Genomic DNA, 9,337 nt, shown 5'->3' with positions numbered 1-9,337 from the left:
GTATAAACATGTCAAAACATCTTGTGACTACCAGTGAATCTTAGTAATTCATTGTCATATTTGAAAAGAAGATATTCCACTGTTAATCTTATTAAGTCTTCTCTTGGTTTACTTTCGACGTGATATGTTTGTATAATCGTTCCTACACAGATGCAGTTTAGAGCTACGGTAACATGGTAAAGCCGATATCATTTTCACGAAGATTAAATGAAAAAAAAGACTTAAAACTTTAGCTGCAGAAATTAAAACCAAATCAATTATACCGAAAACATATATAATATATAAAATAAAAATAAAATAGAGAAAGCAGGTGATTGTTCAACAAGCTCAAGCAGTTCTCTTCTCGACGTCATGCTCGTCTTCCTCAAGCATAAACCTCTTCCAGACCAATGTAGCTTCCACACGCTATCTCTCATGTCATCGATCGAGACTCCTTTAGTCTCCGGCACGAAGAACAAAGCGAAAAGTCCCATCACAACGATCCAACCACTGAAGAAGAAGAATATCCCTGACTTCATCCCGCAAAGCATCGATAGGAAGGCTTGAGCGATCACGAAGGTGAAGAACATGTTGCAAGAGACCGCCAATGCGAACCCTTCGGTTCGAGTCTCCAAGGGGAAGGTCTCACTAGGGATTAGCCATCCTAGTGGTCCCCATGACCAAGCGAAACCCATCACGTAAAGGCACACGAATATCACCACTATTAGGGCTTGTGTCTTTCCTAGTGTACCCGTCACATCTAGGTTCTTGGCTAGGATGATTCCAATGACCAACTGTATTTGAGAAAAGTGTTAGTTTGTGAGACAAGAAAAACGCTAACTTAACTAATGTTCCTTTACTTGGGTAACAAGAAAGACAAAGAAGAAGAATAAGACCTGGCAGATGAGCATATGAACAGAAGACTGAAGCAATAGAAACCTCCGGCCGGTTTTATCGACGAGGAAAATCCCGACAAACGTGCTGAGTACGTTAATCGTTCCCGTGATAACCGCGGAAAGCAGAGCTGCGTCATTTCCAAATCCTACAGTCTGGAACAAAACCGGGGCGTAAAACATAATTGCGTTGATTCCAGTGAACTGTTGGAAAAACTGGAGCAACATCCCGATCACGAAAGGCGGCCGGCTCGCGGGTTTCATCAGTTTCGTGTAAGGGTCTTTGACCTGCCTGGCGATATCGCAAGCATGGACGATTGATTCATACTCTTCATCAACATTTTTAACACCTCTGATCTTCTTGAGCGTATCTTTGCCTTCCTTGGTTTTGTTGCGCTCGATAAGACTAGTCGGTGTTTCGCATATGAGAAGCGATCCGAAGAGGAGGATGAGGGCGGGAACCCCTGCCCCACCAAGAGCCAGTCGCCATCCGTAAGGATGAACTGAGGAGGTGAAATAGTTGACAAGGTTGGCGATTAGGATCCCTATTGTAACCATTAGTTGGAAAATAATGTTAAGACCTCCACGAAGCCTCGCCGGCGCAATCTCTGATAAGAAAAGCGGTACCGCCTGCAAGAAATCAAGACACATTAGTCATTTGAAGACAACCTGAAAATTCAAGATCTCAAACAAACCAAAATCTTGCAACGTAACGTATCATGCCTAAATATAAAGTAATCTCGAAACGAAGAAAAAAAAAGATCATAAGGTCATACCTGATTACCAAAGCCAACACCGAATCCAAGCAAGATTCTACCAATGATCAACATATACATGTTAACAGCTCCGGCGGCAAGGCCAACACTGATCAAGAAGAAGATGGAAGCGAACTGCATTGTGGGTTTGCGTCCGAGCTTAGAGCACGTAGCGGAAGCGAAGAAACTAGCCACTAGAGCCGCAAGGTATAAAGAAGAGGTGAAGAGCTGCAAGAACTGGTTGTCGTACTTGCAGTAGTTGTTCTCGTGCGCATGCTTCTTCCTCTCGTACACAGATGGGAAAAACTCCTTCAAGAAATCGTCCATCGCCGTTACTCCACCTGTGATTATAATGAAGTTTGGTTTAAATATTTAATTTCTAACATTTCTTGAACCAAAAGCGACATATCTAAATACCTAATTAATTAGCTGTGTATTCAGTTTCTTGATTCATAAGTAAAGCGAGAAAAAGAACACAAGATAATGGCAGAGAAAAGAATCGAACCCGAGATTCCAATGTCGTAGCCAAAGATCAAACCGCCTACAGCCGCGATAATGACACAGATGAAGACATAAACAGTCATCTTGGCTTCGAAAACCTGGGAATTACCAGTAGAAGATACAACCACAGCCATTGTATAAAACGTCTATGCTCTCTCAAAAGTTTTGGTTTGTGCCTATATGCTTCTCTGTCTTGTAAAAGAAGAGCGAGAGAGAAGCAGACACAAATCTTCACTTTAAGATGAGGCAAAATATATATTAATACAGCTCATGAAGATAGAGAAGACAGGAAAGAAGATTGAGATGATATCTAAATATAGAATACAGGTTGTGAAATGAGTAAGGATGAAAAATTTGATTGGTTGCTCAATAGATTCTGGATCAGTAATCTTGGTTGTTTTATGTAAGTTTTTTTTTTTTTTTTTAATGACGTCTAGATTTTGTTATACAAAAACATGGATATATAATATATCCCCAGTTTCCTTAATTGGTTCTCCATCAACAATATTTTTCCTTTTTGTTACATGATATATAAAGTGAAAATCTTAATTTGGTCAAAGTTAATTATAGAATATATTTGCTAGATCATGATGAGTCATGAGTGAGTCATGTTATGACTACTGTAAGTTGAATATAGAAGTTTTACATTTTAGTCTTTTCAGTTTGATATTCTAAAGATAGGGGAATTTTCGATTATTATGTTCACAATTTTCATCATTACATAAATTTATAAACTTCGTTGCAACCAAAAACAAAAGATCTTAAATTTAGTTATCTCAAAAACCAACAACCAAAAGCCAAAAACCAAAATTCCGAAACTTCTTCATTTCTATCAAGTTGAATAACATAAAAGTGATTCCCATCTAAAAGTTTTCAAGTCTGGATACGAAAGTAAATATGATTCATCTTTCCCTCACGGTCGTATAAATTGTGGTTTTTTTTTATACCGACATGGTATAAATTAATCAGGTAATAATAATATATCAAAAGCTGGATTATTTTACAATGACCAAGAAAATATTCAAAGATCGCACAATTACAAGTACAACAATGAAGCTCTCTACATTTATAATAATCTTTCTACTCTCTCTAGTAACCGGCCAATGAGACCGGTTAACGAACAACACAAATCCCATCTCATATACCCTTCAGACCGGATTTGGGGCTAGCTTGTTTCGTTTTGTAGTATGGAAGAAGAATTGCCCTGAGTTATTCAAACTCCTTGTATATGTTTGACTGTTTTATTAGCCTAAAAGATCGTCTAGAAGCGGACGCGTAGCATCCATCCGCGTTGTTGTTGTCTCACTGTACCGACCTCTGTAGGGTAAACAATCGGTAATCATAATAAGGTTTAGCCAAAGGGAAAAAGACATTTGAAAACTTAGAATGATCCTTATACGAGGGGTTTGTTTAGAGGATCATAAAACAAAACTTGAGAGACTCCCAAGGTTTTTGTGATTCGACACAAGAATAGCAGCAAGAGACCTTACACTAGTTGACTGTCGGAGTTCCACTGCTGGTGATTCTCCGTTTTCCTGCATATCGGACCAGCAACATCACCTTTGTTATTCCTTATGTCAGATTTTTGTTAACGGAAGATTGTGTATGACTATCTAGTAATGTAAGAGAACGGATGCCTCAATTTGACTATCTACTGATGTAAGAGAATGGATACCTCGATTAACAAATCCTTTCTGGTGATCAATCCTATCACACGGGAAGGACGGGGAACGACGAATAGATGTCTCAATCCAAGTTGCCGGAAAAGGTTGTAAACCTGATCCAAACAGGTTAGATTCTCAACCAAAGACACAATCAGGTAAAGACACAATCAGAGATTGTACTCACCTTTGTCAACGACATGTCTTCGGGAACAACGTACGGAGAGGGATTCAAAAATGGAGCAAGATCTATGTACATCTCTAAATCATCTGAAGTTAGATGTATATCTTCTATGCATAACCCTTTCGATGAAACAGGTTTAGCAAACTCGCTAAAACTGTGCCTGGAGAGTGCATGTTCAATTTATTTATCAGACAAAAATACGACTCCTTCAAAAGAGAATGAAAAAAGAAAGAGTGCGGAACATTAAGTTACCTGATATTTCTGGCACTTGGATCACAGGGCAAAGGACTATGTTGGAAATCGACTTTAGATTGAAGTAGAACAAGTAAGTGACTGCATGGAGAACAAAATTCAGAATGATATATTTCTTTTACAATAATTCTTTTTGCAATGTACAATCACGTACCTTCGAAGAACTAACCCAATGACAAGTGTTTCACCACTTCTCGTGTGGTCGATTACCTGGTAGAATGTCAAAATGTAAAAACATCAGCACATTGGACTAAGTAATCACGAGTCAAACCTGTGTAGCACAAAGTAATGCATACCGGAAATCCATTGTGTTTATTGCTGCCTAATATGGAAGCAACATCTGCAACCCTGATAACTCGAGGTAAAGAGATTACCTTCAAAGACAGAAAAAAACAAGTTATGATATAGCATAATATTAAGAAGCATGTATTACAAGCTCCATCTAGTGGTTCGCTGATGAGGGAGAAATGATAACAACCTTCTGACTTTGACATGCTTCCTTTGCTACCATTTGACGCATATGATACTTAGGTCTCGATTCCAGTAAAGGAATGCCCTTCAGGCGTGCTTGCACTTCATACAATCCCTCATTGAAAGCATCACCGACGGCCTAAGGACAGAACAAATTAAAACAAGCATATTTCCACAAGAATCAAGATAACTAATAATGGTTGGTAACTCATACCTTTGAGATGAGAAGAACCAGCATTATAAGAGGCAAAAGTTTCAGGTTATTTGTGATTTCAACCATGATAACACATAAAGATACAGTCATCCGCATCGAGCCTCCAAGAAATGAAGCAGCTCCCAGCAGGGCATAACTAAGGTTCAAAGACAATTTGTATCGAAGGCCCAAAGTTAACCCACATAATTTCACATAAAACAGATCAACAAAGCAATACACAAAGAGACTCACGTTCCCTCCTCAATGTTGAGCTTCTTGTAAAACCTGACCACAAACATGCCTACAAGGCGCCCATAAGTTGAACCTATCATTATTCCAGGAACAAACTGCCCAGCGGGAACAGCAGTGCCGAAGGTCACCACTGCTAATGTGTAAAACATAGCCTATACATCAATTAAAACAAAACAAAAGGACGATGAATCAGAGAAATAAACAAGTTGAACGCTATTCCTATAGATAAAGAGATGGAGCGATGTAAAAAGTCAAATCAGCATGTTCCTTATCCTATTGCAAGCATGGACATCGTTCAATCAAACTCAAACCTGCCAAGAACTATAGACCGAATTAAGAACAAACCAAGTAGAAGAATATCATACCAAAAAAGTCAGTAGACTCTGAGCACTGAACTCTCGCATTGTTTTTGCGCTGAACAAATTCCTTATAGCGTCATCCTGTCATCAAAATGAAAAGCAAAACAATTCAACTGAAACAGTCAGGAATGATAAAGCAAAGTAGAAATTGAAAAATACTATTGTGAAAATATTCTAGAAGAAAAGACCTGAGTATTGAAGAAAATGGTAGCGAGATCATTGTATTCATTATCCGTCTTGCAGTAGAACTGCGATGATTGACAAACACCCACAAAAAAAAAAGCAACAAGAATGAGGCAATGTTAAAATACAGAAACGTTGAGGGAAGTCAGAAAGCTCAACAGGGAAATGGTTATCATTGCTAAAGTTTCGGGGCCTCATTATTTAGACTTTTCTAGATACTAAAGAATTGCGCATAAGAATAGTGTTCAAAATTTTCTAAGGTATACTAAACAAAGCCTGTCAGTTTATGTATGGCTGCACACTTTTTCCATCGGGAAAAACGTTAAATTGGCTGAATTTGATCATAACAGATCGGCATTGTAAAGAATATGCAACAGATATTATCTATAACAGTGTCTTACATTTACGTAATTCCCATACATTCCTGGAGGCCGTGGGCATTCAATACCAGAGTCAGCAACTGACTCAGGGCATGGACTGCATTTTCTTAGGAGAGGTAGCCCAAATGAGATTGCTGAAGTTATACAAGAGATGATGCATGCTTCAATTATCTGCATATAATCTTTTTAGCATTTATTTAAATCCAGCAACGAAACAATCAATCTCCAAGAAGATAAACATAACCAAATAAATGAAGAACTAATTGTAATAGTTCATCAAAGTATACCTTCACTCGATTTCCTCTCTTGTGCAAAGAATTCCGACGCCAAGATGTCATATAGAGTGTAAGTTGGTTAAATAATGCACCTGGTGGAAAAGGCCATGAGGAATGAAATAGACAGCAAAAGGTAAGTGGAACCAAGAGTGCAGGAAAAGAAAATTCCTTACCAAGTAGACCTCCTATTACTCCAATTACAGCCATTGGCAGTAGCTCTTTGAAGTAATAGTCATCTTGACCACTAAATGAGAGAAAGAAAAGCTCCAAGTCAATTCTAGCACCTATTAATCTAACCCAATATAAGTGAGCACTGAAGCTAGAACCTTACTCTGATACATCCCATATAATGAAACCACCTCCACCAAAGTGTCCACATATTCCACTTTTGCACCATCCCATGGCCGTACGTACCACAACAGCCACAATAGCAGAAGTGAAAAAGACACGCCACATAAGTTGACTTCTCCACCTTCAATACACATGCAAATTAAATTAAACGACAGACCGAAAAGTATCCCAGACACACAGTAGCTAAGATATTCTAAAGATACCTAAATTGCTGTCAAGAGACAGCAGTTGCTAATGAAATAATTGAACGACAACATAAGTTCTTCAAATGGCTGTTTCTCAGGACAGAGTTATTTCAGGCAGTACAATGAGGGAAAGGAACGTACCATGAGGTGACCTCCTCTAATGCAAATAACACTCCTCCAACGGGAGCTCTAAAAGCGGCAGCAACTCCAGCTGCACATCCACAAGTGACCTTTCAAGGCATCGGAAAATTAAGGAATAAGCTCTCAAAGAAGATTTGGACCAAAACTAAAACAAAACGAAATCAAGTAGCAATCTTTACAAGAAGCATCTAGGAACTTACAAGATCACGACGATCTCTGTCACTCTTAAAAAGTTGCGGCCATCTAGAATTTAAATGATATTTCGTTGATCCACCCTGAAACAAACAGAAGCAGAAGGAAAGCACAGTTTTAGCTTCCTAAGGAATGCCGGAGTACTAAGCAAAAAAAAAAAAAATACAGTAGTCATCTCTATGCCTGAATAACAACAAAATCGGATGCTCACCTGACCAAGCAACGATGCAATGCAGGCACCAGTATGTACAAGGGGACCTTCTTTCCCTAAAGCTAAGCCACCCCCAACAGAACCAATGCTTCCAAATATCTATGAGAGAGCAAACTATAAAAAACTGTGTTCAAAATAGAAAACGAAACAAAACTTCCACAATAGCATAACATTCCAGGAAAAAAAAAGCCAACTCACCTTTCCGATAAGCGTTCTAAATAGCAAGGTCCCAGGAATATCAATTCCTGCGCAATCCAATTTGAATAAATGAAAGACGATTACAGATTACGAAAACGAGAGAGATTAAGAAGGTTAGTACTTAGTAAGTACCATTGAGATAACCCTTAATCTCAGGAATGCCAGAACCAGCAGCAGCGGGAGCGAATTGAGTAATGATATACGCAGAAGAAAACACTAAGACTAAATTGATGAGAAGATAAACTATAAACCCGGCGAAATAAGACTTCTGAATGATTGCAAAAGTGAGTGCAAATTTGCACCCAGCGAAATTCTCAACTGAGAGATTGATAAACACAGCAGCTAATCCAGTTCCTACGAAATCATCATCATCATCACCAAAAAAACAAAAACAAAAAAAAATCTCAAGATCTGATTCTGGAACATCGACCAGATAAAATCCGAAGAGAGAAGGAAGAAGAAGTACCGATTCCGATGAGTAAAGAGAAGAACCATTTGACAGCAACGTAGTACCCTACATAAAGCTTCCCACGATGCGCTAGTTCTTCTCTGTAAGCGTAATTCTCGATGACTTCGTAATCGAGACTATCGACGCCTCCGCCACCGTCACGGCGAGAGTTGAGTAGACCAACGCCGTCGGTGGATGTATCATCGGATTCAGGGACACGAGACCAGATCAAGTTATCGGATTCGATCCCGTTCTGGAGATGATTCGATAACATGATCTCGAATGGTTTTCCTAGATTTAGGGATTTCGAATCACAGAGACTGCTTTTTGAAAAAAATAAACTGTAATCCACTGCTACTACTACGACGGTACTACCTTATTTGGGGCTTTTAGGATAAAAAAATTTATATTTTCTGATTAAATTCTGTTTCTTAAGGATCAGTTCTGTTATATAATAATAAGATATGAGTATTTTTTTTTCCACTTTCCTTATCAAATTACTTACAAAGGGGTGAAATGTATTTTTTCTGGTTTTTTTTTTTTTTTTATATATTCAAAGTATTGCTATCAATTCCCCAAATCTAAAGTCAATCCTTTTTAAAACAAAAGAAACTATCTATCATTCATTGTCAAAATAAAAAAAGGAAAGAAATTGGAAATATATTAAACTAGCTTATCAATAAAATGAATATGATTAGTAACCAAAAAATAATAATAAATAATTCAAACAAGGCTGGAGAAAATCGTAAATGGTTAAAAAAAAACAAATTTTAAGAAGACTGGTAAAACGTATTTGTCTGTTTGTTTGTCATATTTAAGCTAATCACTCTTTAAAAAGGTAGTTAGAACGGTACATTCGGTTTTATATTATCAATTCGTATTTGATTAGTCATATATATAGAGAAAATAAACCAACAACATTCCTAATTCTAGTTGTTCAAACCGAATTTATATCAAAAATTTAAGGATGTATCTAAAAATTTTGAAGTGTCAAAAAAATAGAAAACTCAATTAATAAATTCATTTTAAATATTCTTTTATTGACAAAAAAAATCATTTTAAATTATAACAATAAAAATTATTTTTTTTAAAAAAATTGGAGAATATACCTTTCGGAAGGAAAATGTGTTATTGTAAGCATGAAGGTTTTTGAGTACTACAATGCTGGTATGTAGGATTCTGGAAGTTTGGTTCGGGCGTTTAAGCAGCAACGGACTTTGGGTGACGTGGCTATATTATTGGAGATACTTTGATTGGAGAACAAGATATATGC

At 37.5% G+C, this 9,337-nt stretch overlaps 1 protein-coding gene and 1 pseudogene across 1 annotated transcript; both read right to left on the bottom strand.

Moving 5' to 3' along the window:
• LOC104771116 lies at window positions 258-2,533 on the bottom strand (annotated as a pseudogene).
• Window positions 3,084-8,480, bottom strand: LOC104771115 (chloride channel protein CLC-d-like). The gene is made up of 22 exons (XM_010495588.2): window positions 8,083-8,480; window positions 7,749-7,970; window positions 7,617-7,663; window positions 7,419-7,517; window positions 7,216-7,290; window positions 7,016-7,104; window positions 6,670-6,810; window positions 6,512-6,582; window positions 6,351-6,430; window positions 6,085-6,234; window positions 5,689-5,748; window positions 5,507-5,581; window positions 5,142-5,293; window positions 4,911-5,046; window positions 4,704-4,835; window positions 4,522-4,599; window positions 4,380-4,435; window positions 4,226-4,306; window positions 3,977-4,133; window positions 3,804-3,905; window positions 3,614-3,663; window positions 3,084-3,445 (listed from the first exon to the last, which is right to left on the bottom strand). The coding sequence occupies exons 1-22, from the start codon at window positions 8,336-8,338 to the stop codon at window positions 3,373-3,375; spliced, it is 2,382 nt and encodes a 793-aa protein (XP_010493890.1). The 5' UTR covers window positions 8,339-8,480; the 3' UTR covers window positions 3,084-3,372.

Source organism: Camelina sativa, chromosome 20 (assembly GCF_000633955.1).
Source record: "Camelina sativa cultivar DH55 chromosome 20, Cs, whole genome shotgun sequence".
NCBI classification, from domain to species: Eukaryota; Viridiplantae; Streptophyta; class Magnoliopsida; order Brassicales; family Brassicaceae; genus Camelina; species Camelina sativa.
Note: the sequence above shows the minus strand (reverse complement) of the source record. Positions and strands in the feature narration are given on the sequence as shown.

What these genes read in the sequence shown, in the direction of transcription:
- LOC104771115 (XM_010495588.2), bottom strand. Translation starts at nt 8,338, where the DNA reads ATGTTATCGAATCATCTCCAGAACGGGATCGAATCCGATAACTTGATC. An exon ending in TTAGAGGAGGTCACCTCATG is followed by an intron (nt 6,811 to 7,015) that starts GTACGTTCCTTT and finishes TGTGTATTGAAG; the next exon opens with GTGGAGAAGTCAACTTATGT. An exon ending in ATTATATGGGATGTATCAGA is followed by an intron (nt 6,583 to 6,669) that starts GTAAGGTTCTAG and finishes TCTCTCATTTAG; the next exon opens with TGGTCAAGATGACTATTACT.